Raw genomic sequence first — 26,646 nt, forward strand, 5'->3', positions numbered from 1 at the left:
AGAGTAGAGTAAAACTGCTTGATTAAACAACAACAACAACAACAACAACAACAACAACAAACCAGAACAGAGAAAGAAGAAAGAATGAAAGAAAGAAATATGTATAATAAGAATTGACCAAAAATCAAATCAGAAACTATGAGCCTGATTCCAAAGGGGGAAAAAAAAAGAGGGTAGAAAGAAAAAGAAGGGAAAAAAGAAGAGAAGGGAAGAAAAGAGGAAAAAGAAGACCAGAACACATAAAACAGCAGGATAGTTGTCTGTTGGTGCCTGGGACTGGTGGCTGTGCTGATCTGGAGGAGAGGCAGTCTGGTTCACTCGGTGTCAGTCCTGCTCAAGTAGATAAGCTGTTGCCTGGCATGGAGGGGCGGGGTTTGGTGTAAGCGGTCCCACCTTCACAGGGGGTGGCTGTCCTGTTCTCTGAGGCCCCACTGTGTTGGTGATGGGGAGAAAAATGGCGACACCCCAGTCTCTCATCCCTGCACTGGGTATCTCAAACCACGCTGTTCAGGCAATGCCCACAGAGCAGTGTCAGCAGTCAGCTTGCCCTGCACCACAGTCCCCTCATGTCTCCTAGGCACTCTGCCAGGATTCAAAACCGGATGTTTTAAAGGATCCCACTTTGTGCAAACCTGGTTCTGGGGTAGTGCCACTCTGCCCAGTCAACAAAGGGCCTCTGGCTGGCACCTGCAGGGTTGTTGTCCTTGGAGGGGCAACATATCCTCCTCCCACAGTACTCGAGGAAGGGGACTGTTCTCTCCCAGTGCCCCCTGAGATCCTACCGTGCCTGGGGCTGGCTCCCCTCCTCCCCCGGTGCCCACATATGGCAGTGGCTCTAGTCCAGAGAAAGTCCCACACTTTTGAAAATTCCAGTCTTCAGCTCCTAAGACTGTTTATGAAGTGCAAACTGGCACTCTCCCTATTTCTTGTTCCCTGATCTGTGGTCTGGAGAGGGACTTCCAATACCGGACTTCCACAGCCTCTTTTTCTTTCCCTTTTGTCTCTCCACAGAAGGGTTTCCCCCACTCTGTGTCTATGCCACCGTTTTATCTCCCCCAATTCACATACATGCATCTCAGTTCTGCTAAGCTGTCTCCCTCCACCTGTGGAGGTTTTTGTGTCCCTTTGCATGCTGATTTCGTGGGTGCTCCAAGTGTTCTGACCTCAAAACAGCAGTGTTTGAGGGATGAGGGAAATCCAGGTCCCTATACTTCTCTGCCATTCTAACTCCTCCAAAATGATAATTTCTTAAAAATGATTTGATGCTTCTTTTTTCTCTGGGGAAAAGGCATCTTTCGTAAGCTAGAGCCAGATATCCTGTATATATCTTCTATTAAATGAGACCCTTTAGAGAAAGTCAGATGGAACTCTTGCAGGAAAATAATCTGTTTAGAAAATTCCTTGCTGGGAGTGGGGGCTCCTGGGTAGCTCAGTCAGTTGAGTGTCTGACTTTGGCTCAGGTCATGATCTCATGGTTTGTGAGTTCAAACCCCACATCGGGCTCTGCTGTCAGGGGAAAGACAGCTTCAGATCCTCTGTCCTCCTCTGTCTCTGCATCTCCTTCACTCCTGCTCTCTCTGTCAAAAATAAATAAACATTAAAAAAAGAAATAAAGAAAATTCCTTGCTAGGAAATTGTGGGAAAAACTCAGGAGGTAGTGAGTGGTTTAATGTTATAGAATTGCTGCTGTTTAATAATTATGTGAAATTAGAATCTAATTTATGCAGTTGTATATGTAGTAAATTGTATATATTCCTTGCTATTTTAGTGAATGTATGTTTACAAAATTGATTTAATTGTGTTAAGCTGCGTTAGTGGATCAAATTGTGGAAATGACAACTTAAATAACCTTTTTGTTTTTAGTGTTATGTGTAACTTGGTTGTAACTTGATTGTTTTTAATTTTATATTTAGTATAATTTTGAAAATGCATCTCAGACATTTGATGACCTTCCAGCAAGATTTGGTTATAGACTTCCAGCTGAAGGTTTAAAGGTAAGAAAATAGTAATATATGGTAAAAGCACAAGGTATTTAGTAAGGTGATTTTTGTTGCTCATTATTTGTTTAAAGAATGAAAATATTCTTACTATTATCATAAAACCCATACATATTCATTGTAAAGTTTCAGAGTATTCACTTTTTTGGATAATTTAATCATTCGGAACTAGCCACTGTTAACATTTTGGTATGTATTTCTAAACTGTTTTCTAAGATATATGCCCAGTGTGGGTGGGTGTGTGTGTTTATAGATATAAGTGTGTGTATATATTTGTGTAAGTGTTTGCTTATATAATGAATCTGTATTTAACATTGATAGAAACATGCTACTTGGTTTCCAGGCTTTTTGACTTAATTTGCTATCTAGAACATCATTTCATGGTATTAGAGAAGGATCTATGTTTTTATTTGCAGTGGCTGGAAGGTTTTGCATTATCAGGAAATACTATGAATTTTTGAACATTTATTTGTTTAATTTTTCATGTGGATTTTTAAGTTGTCCAGTTTTTGCTATTATAAACAGTGCTATAGTGAATGTCTTCATTTTTTTGTATTTGTCTATTTATTTGCATAAGATACATTTCCAAATGTAGAATTGCTTTGTTATGGAACACATTTAAAATTTTATTGTATATTCCAGATTGCCTTTTGAAAGTTTGGGACAGTTTAGAATCCCACCAATAGTGTTTGATACTGTGTTTTATCCCCATACCCTCTTCAATACTAAATATTACCAAATTTTAGTTAATTGACAAAAAAATCTAATGAGATTGAACATATTAATGTCTTTTGCCCTGTGTGTGTGTGTGTGTGTGTGTGTGTGTGGTGTATGTATGCGTGTGTGTGTGTGAATGCGTGCATGTGAATAAGAGAGTGAATTCCCTGTTAATGCTCTTTGCCCATTTTTAAACTAAAATGTCTATCCTTACTGGGGCGCCTGGATGGCTCAGCTGGTTAAGCATCTGACTCTTGATTTCGGATCAGATCATGATCTCATAGTTGTGAGATTGAGCCCTGCATCAGACGGCGCTGACAGCACTATGGAGCCTGCTTGGGATTCTCTTTCTCTCTCTCTCTGCCCCTTCCCCCTTTCTCTCTTTCTCTCTCAAAACAAACAAACAAAATGTCTATTCTTACTGATTTCTAAGAATTCTTTATATACTGGAAATATTAATCTATTATTTGCTATATGTGTTTTAGGTCATTTTTTCTGGTTTGTCTTTCATCTTTTAACTTTAAGGTTTCAGTAGTTTTGTTTATGTAGTTAAAAATTGCTATGCTTTCCTTCTACCTCTGGGGTTATGGTTAGAAAGTCCTTCCCCATTACAAGATAATATGAGGCTTTTATGTTATATAAGTTAGAATACATGAAATTGTGTATATATGTACCACAGAATGTTTTCAGGTTGTTCTCTCTTAAAATTCCACTTTTAAGTACCATAAAACTATTATTGTCATTTAGGATGACAGACACCTTTAGGAGGGGCATATTAGTTTTTAGTTTTTTTTTTTTTTTTTTTTTTTTTTTTTTAATTTTTTTTCAACATTTTTTATTTATTTTTGGGACAGAGAGAGACAGAGCATGAACGGGGGAGGGGCAGAGAGAGAGGGAGACACAGAATCGGCTCCAGGCTCCAGGCTCCGAGCCATCAGCCCAGAGCCCGACGCGGGGCTCGAACTCACGGACCGCGAGATCGTGACCTGGCCGAAGTCGGACGCTTAACCGACTGCGCCACCCAGGCGCCCCTAGTTTTTAGTTTTTTGAAGATTTTAAGTTATTAAAACAAACTCCCAGCATTGTAGGACTATTTCTTACTGTAAAAATATTTAAACAGAAGAGAAGTATATTGAGGAAAAAGGAAAAGCCTGCCATCACCCCTTCCTCATCTATACATATCAATCCCATTTCCCTCTTCAGTGTTAACATCAGGGTGTTATGTGATCTTACAGACCTTCAGATCTTTTTCTGAATATGTGGTGCTTTTTAGTTCAAAATTTATGAACTCAAGAAGTTCTTAAGTGATGACCATTTGTGTATATGAAAGGTTTCTTAATTTTTATAATGGAATCAACTCTAGCTAAAGATGTCCGGAGTATCATATCCTGGAGAAGCAGTTTCCAAATTGTCAGGAACAAAACACAGAACCTCCTTGTAAAAATGGCTTGATAAAGGATTGATGCAGCCACTTACCCCCAAAGCACATCACCTTTTCTCCCATCAGTATGCCTCTGTGGTCTTACCTCAAAACATCCTGCCTCCAGAGTTAGACATTCACTAAGAATTCATTACTGATAGTTCCCATTAGACTTCTTCTGTTACTCCAAAAATTTATAAAGTTTCCCCATGCTCTCCACTCCATGCTCATGAGGTCTTTACCCAGAATTATTTGGTGGTGTACTGTAAGATAGGCCTCTATTTTTATCTTTTGAATATGAATAACCAACTATTAGAGCATTGTTGAATAGTCAAGGTTTTATGTATTGATTTGTCATGCTAGCAAGCTGTCTTGCTAGACTCCAGTTTATTATCAATACAGTTGGAGTAATTTAGTTACATATTGAAGGCCAGTCTCAGAAGGATCAAACTTTTCTAGGTTTCTTACTGCTATACTTTTAAGAAGTGACTTCATAAGTAGAGGAGATAATGACGATTACTAAAAAATTCAAAACAAGATTTATCTTTAAGGAAGCCTTAATCAGTAAGCCTAGCATCTGATTTTTTGAGTATAGCTATCAATGGCAAATCTTAATTTCAGCATATTACCTTTTGGGCTACATATACTATGATCATTGTATACGGTATTGTAATCTAGTACTTAGTGTATGTTCTTCGTGTTATGAGAAGACCTAGATGATGAAGGTCTTGGAATGCAAATTTGTCCTTGACTGTATCATTCCCGGTATTGGGAACAAAGGTACAAAATAAAGGGTTTTCCTTATATGACATATGATTTATTTCTCCTGATAATTATTCTTAAATTGGCACCCTATGTTATCACTAGTTAATTTCCCACAAACTAGACTGTTTGAAAATTTACTGGTTAACTTCGAGATTCTTTTGTAAGAAATGATTTTGTTTAATACAAAGGCTTGAGATTAGAAGAGAGATTTTGTTTTTTCTCTAGTGAAGGAAAATGCAAACATTGCAAGGAAATGTGGTTGCTCGGATGCCTTATTTGTGATGCCTCCTTTGCTTTCTGTGTAGGGAAGATGCTTAATAGCTACTTACTCTATTTTCCCTCCCAGAACACTGGCTAGTTTTGTGATAATGAAGAAGTCTTGCTAAGGCTGAATATACGTGGCTTCCTAGCTCCCAGGAACTTGTTAACTGTCACAATATCACCTTCAATTTGTAGACTGAAACAAAGGTCAGAGTTCTCTTTTCAAAGGATAAATAAGGAAATGACACATCAAAATAAGAAGTAAAACCATACCAGTTTATACACAAAATAGGAATTGTAAAATCTAAAGACATTTCTCAAATGCACAAATGTACAAAAAGAGCACTTCTTCAGTGAATTTTGAGCTTTTAAAATAAAACTTTTCCTATTAATTTCTAAGGTAATGATTGCTCATTCATTTATTAACTTTATCAGGGAACAGAGCATCTCATTAAGATGTGGAAAATAGTGAAGAATTATTTCATCATGACAGTTAATCACTTGGAAAAGAAGCGTGGAGAGAGTAAAGGGGAGGAGAGCCTGAAGGAAAGCATGGAAAGTTTACACATATCCCTCCCATCTTGTGTAGAATACCCCAAATCAGACCATGGGTCTTTTTCTTCTGCAGTTTGGGCCCTAGTCTCTTCTGTCATCCTTGGGCCCATCCACACTGACCTGTTTAGTTTCCTACCACTTTATAAGTCAAAGAAGGCTAAGATGTCTGGTCTCCTAACTCAGCACACTTCCCCAAACTTCCCTGTTTTCATTACTGGATTTCTGTGTTGTTTGTTCACTTAGTAGTTTTCACTAGATTTCCTTGCTAGTGTTCTCAATTTGAAATGGTAAAAGTAAATTTTTATTCTTCTTCCCATGAAAAAATAGTTTTCTGATTATAAGCAATATATGCTCACCATAAAAATTGAGAGACTATAGGACATGTATAAAGAAGAATATGAAAATCATATAATTCTACAACAAAGAGATTGCAGTGGTAGACTTGGGTATAACTGCGTGAATTTCCTATAGACACTCTTATTCCTCCATTTTAAAAATGTGTTTGTATATGCTATTTTGTGTCTTCTTAAAATTTGGCAATATCATGGCATATCCAGTATCATGGATATCTTTTCATGTAAATATATATGCATTCATGTCATCATAGTTGTTTTGTTTTGTTTTTGTTTTTTTTTTTACAATACTTGAATTATACCATAATGTAACCGATCCTCTATCATTGGCTGTCATTGTGTTTAGGTTGCTTTCACTTATTAAAAATTATGAAATATTTCTTTTATTTAAAAATTTTTTTAAAGGTATCTATTTTTGAGAGAGAGAAGAGAGAGAGCACAAATGGGGAAGGGACACAGAGAGAGGGAGACACAGAATGGGAAGCAGGCTCCAGGCTCTGAGCTGTCAGCACAGAGCCCGACGTGGGGCTCAAACCCACGAACCGGAAGATCATCGCCTGAGCCGAAGTCGGTACTTAACCAACTGAGCCACCCAGGCTGCCCAAAATTATGAAATATTTCAAACAGAGGATAGAGTAGGGGAATAATAGAACATCCTATATACCTACCACCTAAATGTTAGTAATTTGGGTTTTTAAGAAGAAATAAAATGTTACCAGTGCCATTGAAACATTTTTTAAAAATGTTTATTTACTTAGAGAGAGAGAGAGAGAGAGAGAGAGAGAGAGAGAGAGAGAGAATACGAGTGGGGGAGGGGCAGAGAGAGAGGGAGAGATAGGATCCCAAGCAGGCTTCTCACTGTCAGCACAGAGCCCCTATGTGGAGCTCAAACTCATGAACCATGAGATATGACCTGAGCCAAAATTGAGTCGGATGCTTAACTGACTGAGCCATCTAGGCGCCCAAAGCATTTTTTATCCTTCCAAATTTCATTCCCTCATCTTCCTCCTCACAGATAATCATTATCCTGAAATTTATATCTTTCCCATTTATGTTATAAAACATTTTTCACCTTCTATATGAATCTATAAACATTGTTGCACCTGGTTTTAAAGTTTGTTTGCTGTGGCTTTTAAACTTGCTTTTTTTTCACCCAACACTATATTTGCAGTTTATCTGTATTATACTGTCTGCATTCATTTTAACTGTTGCATAATACTTCATTTTATGAATATGCCACAATTTTTTCATTATTTTATTGGTAGATACATAAAATGTCAATTTTTTTTTGCTATTATATCTCTAAAAATCCCTCTTTGTGTATATTACAACTAGATGCCTTTTCACACTCATGAGATTAGTGAAAATAAAGAGTGTAACAATATCAATGGCCAGCAAGGATTTGAGAAACAAGTAGTCTTATATACTGCTGGTATACAAGAATGTCTGACCACTCTGGGGAATTTGGTAATATTCCACTTCTTATCTGAATGATAATTTGCCATAGTGAAATAATTAATTTTTTGCACATTCAATATATTTCTCATTTCTTTTATAAATGAATCTGTAATCATTGTCTTTGAAATTAACAGAAAAACTAATTACTAGTACTAATACCCTTATTACTTTGTACTGTTCTATTTTATGTTTACCTGCATTATCCCTTTTTGCCAGTCATTCTCTTTGAATACTTAATACTGAAATAATTTCTGTAGCTGGGATCTGACCATTTCCATCAGAAATTTTGAGTTCTGGCCCTCTTAATTAGATTGATAACTAGTTTGTATTCAACTTCAGTTAACCAGATTATGCTCAACTGTGACTGAGTTATGACAAATTGCAAATGGCAAATGATGTGATGAGTAATGAATGCTTGAAGGTCTGTTTGTTTCAAAAAACAAAAACAGAAAACAATACGTTTTTTGCTTCATTACCAAAGAATTCTTTTTAGTCAGGATTCACTTTTGTTCACAAAACTAAAGAATATCTCTGCTGCCTCTTAAGTTTTCACAGATTTACTTTCTGTATTTGTTTCTGAACTCTTTTGCTGTTAAAGATTTTGTTAAGAGTTATGTAAGTGATTAACATGTTTAAAGCCCTTATGTTTTTAGAGGATCTGTCAAGTACTACAGAGTATAAAATGTGAATAAATATTCCTTACTGGCTTGTGTTGACCATTTGTCAGTTTAGGAGGTGACTTTAGAGGATATGTGTTCCCAACGTAAGCTCAGTCCACTTAGAATTCCTTTTGTTTTTAGAGCAACAATCTTGTTGGATGTAACAAATCCTACGAGTATATCACAGACTGAGCTTTTGATTTTCTACTCTGTTGGTTTGGTGTTTAGAGTGGAGTGATAATGTGTGACTGGATTTTTTTCTTAAGCATGACAATGATGTGATTATAATGGTGGTGTGGTGTATAACATATTTACTAAAAGGCCTTGTCCACCAGAGGGCACAGTCATTTTGTTTTTTAAATAAAATGTCAAGATATGGTCTATGGAGTGAAGCATTATAAGTGTGCTGAATGGGAAACACATAACAGATGGCCTTTCTTCATAGAGCTTGGATATCAGAAAATAAAAATCCTGACAAACAACTACTTCTGTGTTAAGTAAAACTCAAGGCAACAATCTTTAAATTTTTATCAGTTATGTTATTTTTAGGAATTAGATTTGATATAGAAAAACCAAAGGATTATAAATAGATCTGTTACAATATCTCTTTATTTAACTCTTTCAACATCAATTTGAGTGAAAAGGGAATTGTTGATCTCATTTCCTAGCTTTGTCCTAGACACCATGATTTATTGCCCTTCCCCAGCCCCCACCCCCCCCCCCCCCCCTTTAATGACAAGGTCATTAGTAAGCTATTATGCTTGCAGATTAGTTTGAAGTAGTGAATTTAGGGAGAAGATACTTGTTAATTTACCTACACAAGTGAAATTCTGTCTGCAATCAAATCTTATTTTGATCATGTAAAGAAAGGTACAGATGTTTAACAAGATAAATTATATTTAGTTGGAACAGTCCGTATTCTAAAATCAAGAGGTGATCATATAGGCATTTGGAATATATTTCCACTTACCCAATGTGATCTAGGAAACAAAAGAGAAAAAGAAAAACAAAAAAGCATCTCCATAAGATAAAAACATGTTTTCTTGTTGTCTGTAAAAATAGTACTTACTAGTCACAGTGGGCTGGAGCCTGTGCAAAGAGGTGATCCCCTTCAAGAGCATTCATGAAACATGTGTTTCTAGATGACCTTAGGCAATACAGATACTACTTTTTTTGGTAAGAATTTAATAAACAACACTAATAGTAAAAACAGGAATATTTAAGATACAACCTTAAGTCCTACTAAAAACCATCTAGTTCATTGACTAGCTTTATGTCCTCAGTTTTTAAAAGTTTTTTTAATTAATTAATGTATTTTTAAATTTACATTCAAGTTACTTAGGATGTAGTGCAACAATGATTTCAGGAGTAGATTCCTTAATGCCCCTTACTCATGTAGCCCATCCCGTCAACCACAACCCCTCCAGCAACCCTCTGTTCTGTATATTTAAAAGTCTCTTATGTTTTGTCCCCCTCCCTGTTTTCATATTATTTTTGCTTCCTTTCCCTTATGTTCATCTGTTTTGTATCTTAAATTACTCATATGAGTGAAGTCATATGATATTTGTCTTTCTCTAATTTTGGTTAGCATAATACCCTTGAGTTCCATCCATGTAATTGCAAATGACAAGATTTCATGCTTTTTGATTGCTGAGTAATACTCCCTTGTATATACACTACATATATGTGTAAACAGGTTTACACATGTGTGTATATGTGTATATACACCACATCTTCTTTATCCATTTATCCATCGATGGACATTTGGGCTCTTCCTATACTTTGGCTATTATTGATAGTGCTGCTATAAACATTGGGGTGCATGTGCCCCTTTGAAACAGCGTACTTGTATCCCTTAGATAAATTCCTAGTAGTGCAATTGCCAGGTCATAGGGTAGTTCTGGTTTTAATTTTTTGAGGAAGCTCCATACTGTTTTCCAGAGTGGCTGCACCAGTTTGCCTTCCTATCAGCAAGGCGAAAGAGATCCTCTTTCTCTGCATCCTCATCAACATCTGTGGTTGCCTGAGTTGTTAATGTTAGCCATTCTGACAGGTGTGAGGTGGTATCTCATTGTGGTTTTGATTTGTATTTCCCTGATGATGAGTGATGTGGAGCATTTTTTCATGTGTCGGTTGGCCGTCTGGATGTCTCCTTTGAGAAATGTCTATTCCTGTCTTTTGCCCATTTCTTCACTGGATTATTTGTTTTTTGGGTGTTGAGTTTGATAAGTTCTTTGTAGATTTTGGATACTAACCCTTTATCTGATATGTCATTTGCAAGTATCTTCTCACATTCCATTGGTTGCCTTTTAGTTTTGCTGATTGTTTCCTTCGCTTTGCAGAAGCTTTTTATCTTGATGAGGTCCCAATAGTTCATTTTTGTTTACTTAATTTATTTTTAAGTAATTTCTACACCCATCATGGTGCTCAAACTCATGGCCCTGCAATCAAGAGTCATGCTCTTCAGACTGAGCCAACCCACTGCCCCATATTTTTTTAATAACAAGTTTATTGAGATACAATTCACATACCATACAATTCACCCATTTGAAGTGTATCTTTCAGTGGCTTTTAGTATATTCAGAGTTATGCAGTTATTACTACAATGAACTTTAGAACATTCTCATCACCCCCAAGAGAAACTCCATACCCATTTAGCAGTCATGCTCTATTTCTCTTCAACCCCTCTAGTTGCAGCCCTAGGCAATTGTTAATTTATTTTCTCCAAACTCTCTAAAGAGTTGCCCATTCTTGACATTTCATTTATAAATGGGATATATAATATGTAGCCTTTTGTTTCTGGCTTCTTTCACTCAGCATGTCTTCAAAGTTCATCTGTATCATAGCATGTATCATTACTTAGTTCCTTTTGATGGCAGCTAATATTCCAATGTATGGTTATACCACATTTTGTTTATCTCTTCATCAGTTAGTGGACATTTGGGCATTGTTGCTTTTTGGTTATTATGGATAATGCTGCTGTGAACATCAGTGTATATGTTTTAATGTCTACCTATGTTTTCATTTCTCTTGAGTATATACTTAAGAGTAGAATTTTTGGGTCATATGGTAACTCTGTTTAGTCTTGTAGGGAACAGCCAGACTGCTCCAAAGTGGGTTCACCATTTTCAGCTTCACCAGTAGTGTGTGTGGTTTCCAAGTTCGCCATTTCCTTGTCAAGACTTGTTTTTAATATCTATCTATCTATCTATCTATATTTTATAGACTTTCTAGTGGGTGTGAAGCGCTTTATCATTATGGTTGTGATTTGCATTTCCCTAATCATTAGTGATGTTGAGCATCTTTTCATGGGCTTATTAGCCAGTCATATATGTCCTTTGAAGAAATGTCTATTCAAATCCTTTGCTTATTTTAAAATCGGGTTCTGGCTCGTTTGGTTAAGTGTCCAACTTCGGCTCAGGTCATGATCTCGCGGGGTGTGAGTTCGAGCCCTGCATTGGGCTCTGGGCTGACAGCTCGGAGCCTGGAGCCTGCTTTGGGTTCTGTGTCTCCCTCTCTCTCTGCCCCTCCCTCAATCACACTCTGTCTCTCAAAAATGAATAAATGTTAAAAAAAAAAATTAAATTGGGTTCTATGCCTTTTTATTTTTGAGTTGTAAGATTTCTTTATGTATTCTGGGTAAAAGTCCCTTGTTAGATGTATGATTTGTAAGTACTTCTTCCTATTCTCTGGCTTGTCTTTTCATTTTTTTGATGATGCCTCCTGTTTAATTTTGATTAAGTCCAGTCTATCTATGGTTTCTCCTGTTGTTTATGTTTTTGGTATCTTATATAATAAATCGATACCTAGTCCAAGGTCATGAAGATTTATGTATGTTTTCTTCCTGGACTATTTTGTCTTAGTTTTTAGATTTCGGTCTTTATTTTGAGTTTATTTTTCTATTTAATGTGAGGTAGAGGTTCAACATAATTCTTTTGCATGTGGATAATCCAGTTTTCTCACCACCAGTTGTTGAAAAAGCTATTCTTTCTAGATTACATTGTCATGGCACCCTTGTTTTTTTTTTTTTTTTAGAAAAGTCAACCATAAATATGGAAGTTTATTTCTAGAATTGATATCCTACTCCATTGATCTGTGTATCTGTATGCCAGTACCATACTGTCTGGATTATTACAGCTATATAGTAAGTTTTAAATTTGGGAAGTGTGGGTCTTCCAACTTTGTTTTTGTCTTCAAGATTATTTTGGCTATTTTAGATACCTCGAATTTCCATTTGAACTTTAGGATCACCTTGTCAGTGTCTGGGGAAAAAAAAATCCATCTAGGATATTGACATAGATTCAGTCAAAATTGTAGATTAATTTAGGGAGTATTGCCATCTTAACACTATTACGTCTTCTTATCTATAAAATTAGACTGTCTTTCCATTTATTTAGGTCTTTTTAAATTTCTTTTAACAAAGGTTTATGGCTTTTAGTGTACAAGTCTTATACCACTATCATTAAATTTATTCTTGCATATTTTGTTTTTGATACTGTTGTATCAAAAAATTGTATTGTTTTCCTAGTTTGCTTTTCAGATGGCTCATTGCAAGTGTGTAGAAATGGTTGATTTTTTACATTGATTATGTATTCTGCAGCCTTGCTGAACTTGTTTATTGCTAATTGTGTTTCAGTGGATTCCTTAGGATTTTCTATATACAATTGACTATTGTATTTCTATATACAGTCTATAAACAATGTGGATTTAGAGGCGCTGACCCCTACGTGGTCAAAAAACTGTGTATAACTTTTGACTCCCCCAAAACTTAATTACTAATACTGTTGACCAGAAGTCTTACTGATGATATAAACAGTCAACACATATTTTGTATGTGTATTACATTTATATACATAAAATAATATATAAAATATACAGCAAAGTTAGAGAAAAGAAAATATTTTTAGGAAAATCAGAAGGAAGGGAAAATACGTTTATAGTGCCATAGTATATATATAAAAAAAAAATCCATCTGTAAGTGGTCTGTGCAGTTCAATCCCATGTTGTTCAAGGGTCAACTGTATAAAGTCATGCCCTCTGCAGATTCCTTTCCAATCTGAGTGCTTTTCCTTCCTTCCTTCCTTCCTTCCTTCCTTCCTTCCTTCCTTCCTTCCTTCCTTCCTTCCTTCCCTTCCTTTCCTTTCCTTCCCTTCCCTTCCCTTCCCTTCCCTTCCCTTCCCTTCCCTTCATTCCTTTTTTTTTTTTTTTTTCCTAATTGCCCTGGCTAGACCTGCCAGTACATTTTTTAAATTGGAGAACATTTTTCATTATTTTGAAATTTGAAATGTTTCTTTGACAGGAAAGCAATGAATGTCTAAAATAGGACAAGGCAAATAATCCTTGAAATTCCTAAATAATCCTATTTAGCACCTTTTTGCATAGAAGTGTCAAGAGCAGACATTCTTATCTTGTTCAGTAGGGGCAAAGAATATAGTCTTTCATCATTAAATATGATGTTAGCTGCATAGTTTTATAGATGTCCTTTATTAAGTTGGAAAATTCCCCTCTATCCTTCTATTTGTAGTTGGTTGGTACTTTGTTTTAATTATTAATTTAAATAATTTTGTATTTACTAATGAACCCTGAGAGAAGAGAGGAGAATAAGTATATATTCATAATGTAGTTATATTAACCTCATTTATTATTCTGGTTCACTTTATGCTTGTGGATTTGAATTACCACCTAGTGCCATCTCTTTTATTTTTTTTAAGTTTATTTATTTTGAGAGAAAGAAAGTGTGAGTGTGAGCAGGGGAGGGGCAGAGAGAGAGAGAGAGAGAGAGAGAGAGAGAAAGAGAATCCCAAGCAGGCCCTGTGCTGTCAGAGCAGAGCCCGACACAGTGCTTGATCCCATGAACTGTGAGATCATGATCTGAGCCAATATCAAGAGTTAGACACTTAGCCAACTGAGCCACCCAGGTGCCCCTACCATCTCCTTGCTTTAATATGGCTCTCCAATGCGTATTAATTGGAAGCTCAACTTTGAGGCAACAGCTAGAAAGTCAGGATATTATATATGCAGTCTGGCCCCTGTCAGGGAGAAACTAGAAGGTAGGGGTTTTTGGTTACTTACTCTGTGGTGAGCTAGAGGGAGTAGTCACTGGAAATGCTTGTGTTCCCAAGCGGAATCATTTCATAGTTTTATATGTTTTGGGGTACTCATGAAATACCAAGCCGCATCAGATCCCAGAGTTAGGTGATTTGGAAGTCAACTTGGGTGGCAACTGTAGCAGTTGGAGTGCTAGATGTGTGGACCAGCTCCTTTCAGGGAGAAGCTGGAAGGTTGTTTTTTTTTGTTTGTTTGTTTGTTTGAGTGAGCTGCAGGTAGACAGCAGGGGATGTGCTCACCAGATCAGTCAGGCTTCTGGGAGCATCTCAGTCAGTTCCCACATGCAGGCTGATTATAAGCCAGTACCTCAGGCAGCAGCTGGTGAAGTCTGTAGTCATAGCCCTTCTGGGCAAAGACAGGGATGGGTATTTTTGCTTGTATCCTTTGTACCGAGCCCTGGGGGGAGTAGTAGATAGTGAGGGCTTCCACACCTGTTAAAAACTGCTTTTTTTGTTTAATATGGTCCTATGGGACTTGAGAACGCCAAGCCCTATTGGCTATCAAAGCTAGGCAATTTGATGGCCTGTCCCTCATGTGGCAGCCATAAGAGGTGGGATGCTAGACATGTGGACACACTTCTAGAGAGAAGCTGGAGACTTGATTTTAATGTTGGAGTGAGCCAGAAGGAGAATGGAAGTGCCCACCAGCTTTTTAGGCCTTGGGGATGATTGAAGTCAGTAACTAGATGTGTGCTGATTAGAAGTTAGATCCTCAGGGAGCAGCTTGTGCGTTATGTAGTCAAACCTTTTCCAGGAAAAGACTGGGAGATGTGTGTTTTTGCCTCCTCCCTCTGTATTGAGCCCTAGATGATAGCCATGCTGGGTGCACCTGCATTCGCTACGAACTGTTTCTTTGCTACAGCCTGTGGGACTCATGGACACAAGCTCTCTTGGCTTTCAGAGCTAGGTGATTTGGGGGCCAGTCCCCTGGATGGCAGCCTTAAAAACCAGAGTACTAGATGTGTGGTCCCAACCCTTTGCTTTTCAGAGAGAAGCTGGGAATTAGATGTTCCCTCTTGATTGTATGGCACTGTACTGAGGGTGGGGTTTGTAGCAAGAGTATGTCTCAGCCTTTCCTGTTAACTATGTTAGTATTTTCTTAGTTGCTTGATGTGTAGGCATCACGTAGCTAATTTCTAGATATCTTGCAGGGGGGGGTGCTCCACGTGTAGCTATATATTCTGTACGTGCATGCGAGGAGGGAAATTCATGCTCCTTCATTTTAAGTTCCCACAGCAGTGCACAAGAGTTCCAATTTCTTCACATCTGTGTCCATATTTGTTATTTTATTTGATTACAGTCATCCTAACAGATAGGAAGTATGGTTTTGATTTTCATTTCCCTAATGAGTAGAGATGCTGAGGATCTTTTCATGAGCTTTTTGGCCATTGTTTATCTTCTTTAGAGAAATGATTGTCCAAGTCCTGTATTTTTAATTCAGGTTAACTTGTTTTTATTGAGTTCTAGGAGCTCTTTATATATTCTCAATGTCAATACATTACTACATGTATGATTGAAAAATACTGTCCCTCATTCCATGGGTTGTCTTTCGTGTCTTTTGCCCTTTAATGCAAAATTTTTTCATTTTGATGAAATCCAAATCATCTATTTTTTGTTGCCTGTGCTTTTAATGTCCAAGACATCATTGTCAAATCCAATGTCATGATATTTTTCCCTTATGTTTTCATATAAGAGTTTTATATATTAGCTCTTACATTTAGGTCGTTGATCCGTTTTGAATTAATTTTTTATTTAGCATAAGATAAGGGTACAATTTTATTCTTTTGCATGTGGATATCCAGTTTTCCTAATACCATTTGTTGAAAGAACCATCTTTTCTCAATTCAGTGGTCTTGGTACTTGTGTCAAAGTGATTTGACTTATATGTGAGGGCTTATTTTTGAGATATCTATGCTATTTCATCGGTGTTTATGTGTCTGTGTTTATGCCAGCCCCAGACTGTTTTGATTACTGTAGCTCTGTAGTAAGTTTTAAAATCAGGAAGTATGAGGGCTCTGAGTTTGTTCTTTTTCAATATTGTTTTGACTAAGAGGTCTCTTGAGATTCCATATACATTATAGGATGGAGTTTTGTATTTCTGCAAAAAACATCATTGGGATTTTAACCAATTGACCCACCAGGTGCCCTGGTAGTAATGTTCTTTGTTTTGTGATTTTCATTATTTGAGTCCTCTTGAGCTGTCATTTTTGTTGAACTTTTTGAAGAATCAACTCTAGCTGTCACTGATTTTCTCTATTTTTTTTTTTTTTTTAATAATTCTGACTTTAACTCTGCTTTAGTAACTATTTCCCCTTTCCTGCTAGCTCTGGGTTTAGTTCTTTTTTTTTTTTTATGTTTATTTTTGAGAAAAAGAGGGCATGCATGCGGGGGAGGGGCAGAGAGAGGAGGAGAGGATCTGAAGTGGGCTCTCCACTGACAGCAGTAAAGCCTGATGTGGGGCTCGAACTCAAGAACCGCAGGATCATGGCCTGAGCCGAAGTCGGAGCTCAACTGACTGAGCCACCCAGGTGCCCCTAGGTTTAGTTCTTCTTATTCTTGTTTCTTCAGGTATAAAGTTAGGTTGTTGATTTGCAATATTTCTTATTTTTCAATGTAAGTAATTACAGCTATAAATTTCTTTCCTGACACTGCTTTTGCTACGTCACCTAAGTTTTGGTATGTTGTGTTTTCATTTACATTTGTCTCCAGACATTTTCTAATTTCCCCTGCTAGTTCTTCTTTGACCTCTTCATTATTTATTATTATTATTTTTTTAAAGCTCTTCAGCTGATTTTAATGTTCATTTATTTTTGAGACAGAGACAGAGCATGAACAGGGGAGGGTCTGAGAGAGAGGGAGACACAGAATCCAAAACAGGCTCCGGGCTGTCAGCACAGAGCCCGACGCGGGGCTTGAACCCAGGGACCGCGAGATCATGACCTGGGCCGAAGTCGGACGCTCAACCGACTGAGCCACCCAGGCGCCCCTCTTCATTATTTTTTATTTATTTATTTTTTTTTTTTTTCAACGTTTTTTATTTATTTTTGGGACAGAGAGAGACAGAGCATGAACGGGGGAGGGGCAGAGAGAGAGGGAGACACAGAATCGGAAACAGGCTCCAGGCTCTGAGCCATCAGCCCAGAGCCCGACGCGGGGCTCGAACTCACGGACCGCGCGATCGTGACCTGGCTGAAGTCGGACGCTTAACCGACTGCGCCACCCAGGCGCCCCTCTTCATTATTTTTTAAATGAACTTTGCCACATTCTGTTTCAAATAAAGTGAGTTTACTTAGGAAGAGCTTTGGAGGTCTTTTTTCTTACAGACTGCCTCTCTTAGTGGGCAAACTCGGAGCCACTGATAGGGAATTGGCTCCATTCAAAATGCATCAGTCTCATTGGTTTTTTTTTTCTACTCTAGGAAATGCTTGTGCACTTATGGTTTCCTATGCTTATTCCTTTATTACTAATATTGCTATATCTCCCGGATGATTGCCTAGCATAAAATTAATGTTTTCATTTTTCATTGACACTCTGCTTTATGTGCAGTGTGCTGGTTGTGGGTAGTTATCTCTAGTCTACTCTATTTGCCTCTCCCAGCATGGATCCTTTGACCTGCAGGTGAGTTAGGAGGAAGGTGACCAGGGCCCCAGTGTTCTTGGCCCTGTGTACTTTGCCACATTCACCAGGAATTTAACCTTTGCAGTTTGGAGCTGGAGAGGTGAGAAATGGTGGTGATCTTCCCCTCCTTCTGAGGTACCATAGTCCTTAACTGGATGCTGAGGGGAGAAGGAGCCTTGTGGCCTTTGCCACAGAGTGGAGCTTCCATCTCACTGAGCTAGTGGCAGGGGAGTGAGCTGTGGCTCAGAAGCCACAAACTGTTTCTTTTTTGATAATGTTTTTATTTACTTTTGAGAGAGCACGAGTGGGGCAGGGCAGAGAGAGAGGAGGTCGAGGATCTCAAGTGGGCTCTGTGCTGACAGCAGCATGCCCGAAGTGGAGCTTGAACCCATGAACTGTGAGATCATGACCTGAGCTGAAGTTGGACGCTCAACTGACTGAGCCACTCAGGGGCCCCTCAAATGCCATAAACTTTGGATTTTTTTACCTCAGCTCTCCTTCAGCATAAATTTCTCATCAACCTACTACCATTCTTGGCTTAACCTAGCTATTTTGAAGGAACAGATTCTCCTAGTCTTTTGAAATAGATAATCTCTTTAATAGTAAAAACATTCTTCTATATCCTCTGCTTTTGGAAAGGTAACATTACGAGGATTTATTTATTTATTTATTTATTAGTTTATTTATTTTGAGAAAGTGCATACGTGTGCGTGTGTGTGGCCACGCGTGCGCACACACACACACACGCACAAGGGGAGGGGCAGAGAGAGAGGAAGAGAGAATCCCAAATAGGCTTCATGCTATCAGCACAGAGCCTGACGTGGGACTCAGTCTCAGGATTTGTGAGATCATGACCTGAACCAAAATCAAGAGTTGGTCACTTAACTGACTGAGCCACCCAGATGCCCCAGATTATTAAGAGGATTTTCTATTTTGAGACTTACTTATATGATTTATCTTATACTTGGTAATTACCGATTTTTATATCAAATATTAAGGAAGTATGTGCATTGAAAATTATTGCAATTTTGTGGCAGTATTTTCTCAGCCCTGAGCAATTTTACCAATATGAGTAGATATAAAAGCTATATTCAGCATTTAAAAATTGAAAAGCTGATCGATGTAAAACCAGGAAGGAGAATGTTACCATAGAGGTATTCACAACAAGTACTTTATCATGCTCATTTCTGTTGTAATACGGTGTCTGGCATACAATGTAAATTTCTTGAAGGCAGAATCTTTCTCTCTGACAGTTCCTGAATTACAGTAGGGATTCAGCACATTTGTTCAGTGAACCGGTGTATCAGTAAAATAAAGAATTAAAACGACAACTAATGCTTCAGGTTGACCTGTTGGGAATAGATTATGAAGTAGGAAATGACCAAAATGTCTGTAAATATATTGAGCAGTTTGCCATCTCAGGGGTTCAACAGTGTTCTTCAGTGAGCATGAAAAGCCATATTTATGAATCTGGTAGCCTGATGTTTGCTGTTTTTAGGGTAATTTTTGCCATCTGTTTTCTACTTGCCCTCAGGAGCTCTGTGGAAAAAAAACTTGAGGATTAAAAACTCCCAACTTCAGGATTTACTTTGCTATCTGACAGTAGGAAGTATATAGGAGATAAACCAACCTCTTGTGCTCACCCTCACACCTTGATGACTAGCTCATCTTATTTTATATGTCTCATTTAGGAGTATTGTTCATATTTAGTACTTTGTATGGATCAGAGATGCAAAACTGTCAACAGTGACCTGGCATCACAGGGAGCATAACTGGAACTCAAAACTGCTCATGATTCTTCCTTTCTTTTTATTCAGTATATAGGTTTGGCCTGACTGCTATTCCCTAATCTTTCCTCTCCCAAACCGAGCATATTTTGCTTGTAACTTTTGGCATAATGATATAATAATACTGCACATGCTAAGAGAATTTGCTTTGTAATGGAATCTGAAAATGAATCCTTGTATAAAGCAAGAAATGTTTTCTTAAAATAAATAATTATTATGTGTTAGGATAAATGTATTGAAATAAGGTAAACATTTTACTGACTGATTCTATACAAATAGAACTATCTTTGGTATTGGATGCTTCCAATTTCCTTCTTGACACCTTGTAATTCATTCTAAGTTGTGAGCTTTTCTCTTTCCAAGTATATTTGTTTAGTACAAATATTATAATAATAACAGAAGTAATAAAAATAGAACTATGATCCAGTAATCACATTACTTCTAGTAATTTACTTCCCAAATACAAAAATAGTAATTCAAAAGGATACATGTACCCCCTATGTTTATTGTAGCATTATTTACAGTAGCCAAACTATGGCAGCAACCGAAGTGTCCATCCATAGATGAATGGATAAAGAAGATGTCGTATGTATATACAATGGAATATTATTCAGCCATAAAAAGATTGAAATCTTGCCATTTGCAACAACATGGATGACGCTACAGTATAATGCTAAGCAAAATAAGTCAGAGAAAGACAAATACCATCTGATTTCCCTCATGTGGAATTTAAGAAATAAAACAATCAAGGAAAAAAAAAGAGAGAGAGAGACAAACCAAGGAACAGACTCTTAACTATAGAGAACGAACTGATGGTTACCAGAGGGGAGGTGGGTGGGGGGATGGGTGGAATAGATGATGGGTTTTGAAGACTAACTTAACACGATGAGCATTGAGTAATGTGTAGAATTGTTGAATCACTATATCGTACACCTGAAACTAACACTGTATGTTAACTTTACGGGAATTAAAGTAAAAAAAATTCATTTAAAAAATGGAAATGGGGCGCCTGGGTGGCTTAGCCTGTTAAGTATCTGACTCTTGTTCTCAGCTCAGGTCTTGATCTGAAGGTTGTGAGTTCAAGCCTAGTTCAAGTGCTGTGTGTGGAGCCTACTTAAAAAACAAAACCAAACAAAAAACCAGAAATAGCATTAAAGAGTAATCTTTAGTCTCACCAATCTTACTGACATCATTTTGTGTTTATATTAAATTTGAAAGACAATGTGTTCTTGAAGAAAGGATACATTATTTGAATCAGTTTGACTCATAGCACCATCAGTTAGCAGCTGATTCTCAGGTGTGTTGTCTTCTTTGAAGCTTAAGTTTTTTCTTCTCTAAAACAGGGATGATAATGCCTATGATTTGTGATCCTCCTTTGTGAGCATAAAGCTATCCTCTAGGACTTCACATCAGTTATGATAGTTAGCTTCAACAGCAGCAAATAACTTGAAAAACCAGTTGTCTGGTAAGCCACTTATCAAATTTTTACATAATACAATGAAAGATTTGGGGATAGGTGGGAAAATAGAAAGGTACAAGAAGAAGAAAAAAGGTGATTTAGAATGCTAATCCTTTTAATAAGCACTTGTGAACTTTTGCTGTCCAAGTGATGATTATATTATATTAGCACAATGGCAAAATTATTAGAGTGCTAGGCTGAGAATAGGGAAAACTGGAATGTAGTCCTGGTTTAATCCTCCTGTCTGTGAAGATGAATACTGTGGTAAGATGGGAAGGACATTGGCTTTGGGGTCAGCATTACTGGGCTTCAAATTATGGTTCTATCACTGGGCAAGTTATTCAGCTTCTTTAAGTTTGTCCACTTGTCTATAGTAATAGACATCCTTTGGATATGTCCAAAGGATCATTGTAAGGAAAGTGGCTATTTATTGTTTCTTTCTTTCTCTTATATTGGGTTTCATTTGCTTTTTTTTTTTTTTTTTCTCCTCGTTTCTTTAGATGAATGTTAAGGCCATTGATTTGAGACCTTTACTCTTTTTTAGTACAAATATTTGAAGTTCCCTCTAAGTACTATGTTAGTTGTGTCCAACAAATTTTCGTAAATTGTGTTTTTATTTTCATTCATTTCAAACGTTTAGGGCCAATTTGGCCCACTTCTGAGGCAACAGTCTTCTGAGGACTCTATTTGGTGCTCTGTATTAGGAAGATTTTCCTCTGCAGCTGATAAGAATACAGTTCTTCCCAGCTCTGTGTGGGCTCCAGGGATTGTTCTGTTTACTCCTTTCTTTCTCAGTTTTGGTAGCTTCCTCCCACACAAATGCAGATTACTGCTCAGCCAAGGACTTGAGTGGACATCTCTGCATGTATCTGGAGCCCTCTGTCTTTGCAGCTCCCTTATTCCCACTATGGTGCTTCACAAAACTTTAGCTGCCTTTGCCACTCCAAACCCTGAGCTCTGTTTCCTCAACTCATTGAGACCACTCAATTGTTGGGTTCCCCTGCTCTATTCTGAGGCCTAGAATCTCTAGATACTGAGTTGAGCTGTTTGTAGGGCTCATTGCATTTATTTCTTTCTTCTCAGCAGTTGCTGTCTTGTGCTGTGGTCCATTCTTTGAAAGTTGATATTTCACACCTTTTGTTTAATTTGTTAGTTATTTAAAGCAAGAGGATAAAACTAGCCCCTGTTATTCTGTCATGGCTGGGAAATGGAAGTTCATCTTAGCATCTACTAGGTAGTTAGTGAATGCTAATTATGAAATCTAAACAAATCACTCAAAAATTCTTTTTGGAGTACATTATCAAGATGGGTGATTTTATAATTGCATATTGACATTGTATAAATCTTTATGCCTTTTTTCCTTATTCTTAATCTCAGTGCAATTAATAAACATATATAGTAGTCTGGGACTTTTTTTATTTTTTAAGCTTTGACAGTCCTAGAATATTAACATGAGCCAAATTTTGTTACCAATGCTTTTGAACTTTTTCAGAAATAATGTGTTAAAAATTATATAGTTGGTCTAAATAGTATTTGCTGATAGCATTTTTAAGTATTTTTTCATGTTTTCAGTTATTTATGGGCTTACTTTATTTTTGTGACATCTTTTAGTCAGGTATTAAGCTCTAAAATCTAACTCCCTGATAAAATATATAACCAAAAAAAGCTATTGGGGAGGATTCTAACAGTATATGAGATGTAACTTTGAGATGAAAGATATTCAGGTACTGATTTGAAAAATGCTACAAATGTAATACTTAATTTGTGAGGTTTTTCAACAACCTTTTCTTATAATTCAGTTAAGGGATTAACTTTTAATTAGTATATAACCCTCAAATTTCTGTCTTATTCAGTGCTTTCCTCAATGATGTGCAGAAAGACATGGAAGGTATGGCTATCAAATTTGCAAATGGCATGAAGCTTGGAATGGTTAAAATACTAATGTTTCGCCCTAGAGTCTTAAAAGAAACATGCTGAAAAGAGGAGAAAAATAGCTTAGTAGCAACATATGTCAAAAATTTGTTGACAAAACTGATTTGTTTGCCAGAAACATCAATACGTCAATTACAGTGCATCACTGGAAGCTACTGTCTAGAACAGGCTGAAGAGTGGTAGTTCCTATTGTTACTTTCTTGTTGTTACTGTTGTTGATGTGTTTGATTTATTCAAAACAAATTTTTAAAATACATTTAGGCTTATAGAAAGGCTATATAGAAAAACTATTACAGAAAAATAGTACAGAGAGTTCTCATATACTGTTTACTCAGTTTCTTTTAATGTTAATGTTTTATTTTTTTTTTAATTTTTTTTTTTAACGTTTATTTATTTTTGAGACAGAGAGAGACAGAGCATGAACGGGGGAGGGGCAGAGAGAGAGGGAGACACAGAACTGGAAGCAAGCTCCAGGCTCTGAGCCATCAGCCCAGAGCCTGATGCAGGGCTCGAACTCACGGACCGCGAGATCGTGACCTGAGCTGAAGTTGGACGCTCAACCGACTGAGCCACCCAGGCGCCCCTAATGTTAACGTTTTATATAACTGTGGTACATTTATCAAATCTAAGAAATTAATATTTTTATAATATATTAAATAAAGTACCGACTTCTTTAAGATTTCACTGGTTTTTCCACTAAGACCCTACTATATACCTTCTGCATATAGTGGTATATTCAGTGTTTGACCTCAAATTAAAGTTTAAGACCCAAGTCAAATGCCACTTTTTCTGCTACTGCCTCCCATAGTTAGAATGGCTTTCTCTGTTCTATGCAGTTATACTGTATGTTGTTTATATTCTGTTTTCTCTTATTGGATCTGTTAGTTCTTTCCAGATATTAATTACTTGGGTAGGGACTCAGTCTTATCCATCCTCTTATTTACAATGAAATGTGACCACTGTATTCAGAGTAGTGTTAAAGGAATTTAAAGTAATATGATAAGAGTAGTGGTTAAAGGATATTTTACTGTATAAGAAGAGCATAATCTCTAACCATTTGTGACAAAGACATTAAGTGTATCCTGTATGTGAAAATTATGGATAAATTTTGGAAGAATGATCTAATATAGAATTAGAGAAAAGAACAGTGGATATTTTTAACATTGTTGAAAGTTGTTGATAGGAATAAATCCATCTCTCGCACTCACATTAGGAAAACATTAGCTAATAAAGTCTGATTGGTGTAACTCTGGTCTATGTTTGAATATCAAAATTATGGCAGTTTCCTTTGACATCTGCGTTGTTTAAAAAAATTTTTTTCAGTGTTTACTTATCTTTGAGAGACAGAGAGAGACAGAGCTTGAGTAGGGAAAGGGCAGAGAAAGAGGGAGACACAGAATCTGAAGCAGGTTTCAGGCTCTGAGCTGTCAGCACAGAACCTGATGTGGGGCTTGAACCCATGAGCCGTGAGATCATGACCTGAGCTGATGTCGGATGCTCAACTAACGGAGCCACCTAGGCACCCCTGACATCTTCACTGTTTAAAGTATTTACATCAGATTTTGGAATCAGCCTTAATTGCCTTTTATACTAACATTTTGGCTTGTTCATTTTTGTAAATGTTCATTCTTCTCTTTGTTGCCCATTTTGTTTTTCACCTAGTTGAGGCTGTTTTGTTCTGTTTTGTTCTGGTTTCCCTTTTATGGGAGGAGTATAGCTTAGTGGTTGAGAACTTTCTGGGACTGCATGCCTGCTATGTAACCTTGAGCAAGTTACCTAACCTTTTTGAGACTTAGTTTCCTCATCTTTAAAATAAGGATAATAATAATAATAGTAGCTACCTCCTTGGGTCATTGCATAGATTAACTGATTTAGAATACTGAAAGGGCATAGTGCCTGACACAGTGTTGAGTGCTAAGGCTCAACAAATGTTAACTGCTTGCTATTACTGCAATTAATTAATTTACAACTTCAGATACTAACAAAACAACTCACCCTTCTCTGACTTTCTCCTTCTTTTATTTTTTACTCTTGCAAAGAGAAGGATGTACTGCTGCCTTGCTTTCAACATTTCTGTTGACATAATAACTACATATGCTCTTCTTATTTTTACTATTTATGTAGCTTAACATCAGTGAAAGCTGAAGGGAAGGAAAGTTAAGGCTCTTTTCAGCCTGACACAATCTTTTAAACAAAACCACTTTAACAAATTCTCTATGATTTTATTAATCAGTATAATTTATCAACAAAAGTGATGTTTTCATAATTTTTATCCTGAAATACTGTAGTTCTAAATACCTCCTGAAGCATTCAAGCAAAATTACATTCGGTATAATTTTTATGTTTAGATGATTTTGAATATTCTAGTTAAAAAGTGGTAACCCAAACTACTTTGGAAAACTGCTTGGCAGGATTTACCAAAGCTTGATACGCTCTGATCCAGCTTGATAGCCTATGGTTCTACTTTTATGTACATACTTAACAGATGTGCACCTGTGTTAGTGTCCGTGGAATGTTTGTAACAGCTCCTGACTGGAAATTCCCCGAATGCTCATCAGCAGTAGAATAGATGTTGGCATCGTCACACAATGTAACATTGTATAGAAATGGCAGCGAAAGATCTGCCAAGTGTCTCAACAGTGTGGTTGCTCAGCAGTAGGGATGAATCTCACAAGTACAGCATTGAGAGAAAGAAGTCTAAAAGACCACTTACTATACTGTATGGTTCTGTTTATCTCCAGTATAAAATTAGGCAAAACATCAAACTGTTAGAAGACTATGTGGTGACATTAGGAATGGGGTTTGAGGACTAGTGACTGGCAGGGAGGATGAAGGGAACTTTCGGAGTTCTATTTCCTGATACATGTGTGTTCAGTTAGTGAAAATTCATCAAACTGGAAAATTATATTTGGTGCACTTTGCTTTATGTATAGTCATAAAAGATTTCAAAAGAAATCAGCATATTTATATGTAGTGAGCCTACTGCATTATACATTTGATGATACTGAGGTGCCAGTCTGCATGCACAATTTTTGTCCAGCATTGTTTAAACATCAGGCAATTACAACAAAGAGAGAATAGATGGACATCTAGTTCCTAAGTCTTGTAGGCACTGGTAGTTTTCTTGAATATCCTACATATTGGCATAAAGTGCCACTGTCAGAAGGTAGAAATGAGGAGGATCTTTAATTACAGAGCAAGCATTGTTTTTTGTGTTTTTTTTTTTAATGTTTATTTTTGACAGAGTGACAGAGCATGAGTGGGGGAGGGGCAGAGAGACTCTGAAGTAGGCTCCAGGCTCTGAGCTGTCAGCACAGAGCCTGATGCAGGGCTTGAACTCACAGACCGCAAGATCATGACCTGAGCCAAACTTGGAGGCTTAACTGACTGAGCCACCCAGGCGCCCCCTCCCCTTTTATTTTAACGTTTATTTATATTTGAGACAGAGAGAGAAAGAGTGAGCACAAGCTGGGGAGGGGCAGAGAGAAGACACAGAATCCGAAGAAGGCTCCAGGCTATGAGCTGTCAGCACAGAGCCTGATGCAGGGCTTGAACCCA

At 37.2% G+C, this 26,646-nt stretch overlaps 1 protein-coding gene across 4 annotated transcripts in view; it reads left to right on the top strand.

Moving 5' to 3' along the window:
• The window catches only part of RNF13 (ring finger protein 13), a 159,236-nt gene that overhangs the window by 38,012 nt on the left and 94,578 nt on the right, over positions 1–26,646 (top strand). For all 4 annotated transcript variants that reach the window (XM_058730196.1, XM_058730195.1, XM_058730198.1 and 1 more), the window contains one exon: positions 1,914–1,994. In XM_058730196.1, coding sequence (XP_058586179.1) covers positions 1,914–1,994 — 81 coding nt within the window. The remainder of the gene's footprint in view (positions 1–1,913; positions 1,995–26,646) is intronic.

This window comes from Neofelis nebulosa, chromosome 5 (genome assembly GCF_028018385.1).
Source record: "Neofelis nebulosa isolate mNeoNeb1 chromosome 5, mNeoNeb1.pri, whole genome shotgun sequence".
NCBI lineage: Eukaryota > Metazoa > Chordata > Mammalia > Carnivora > Felidae > Neofelis > Neofelis nebulosa.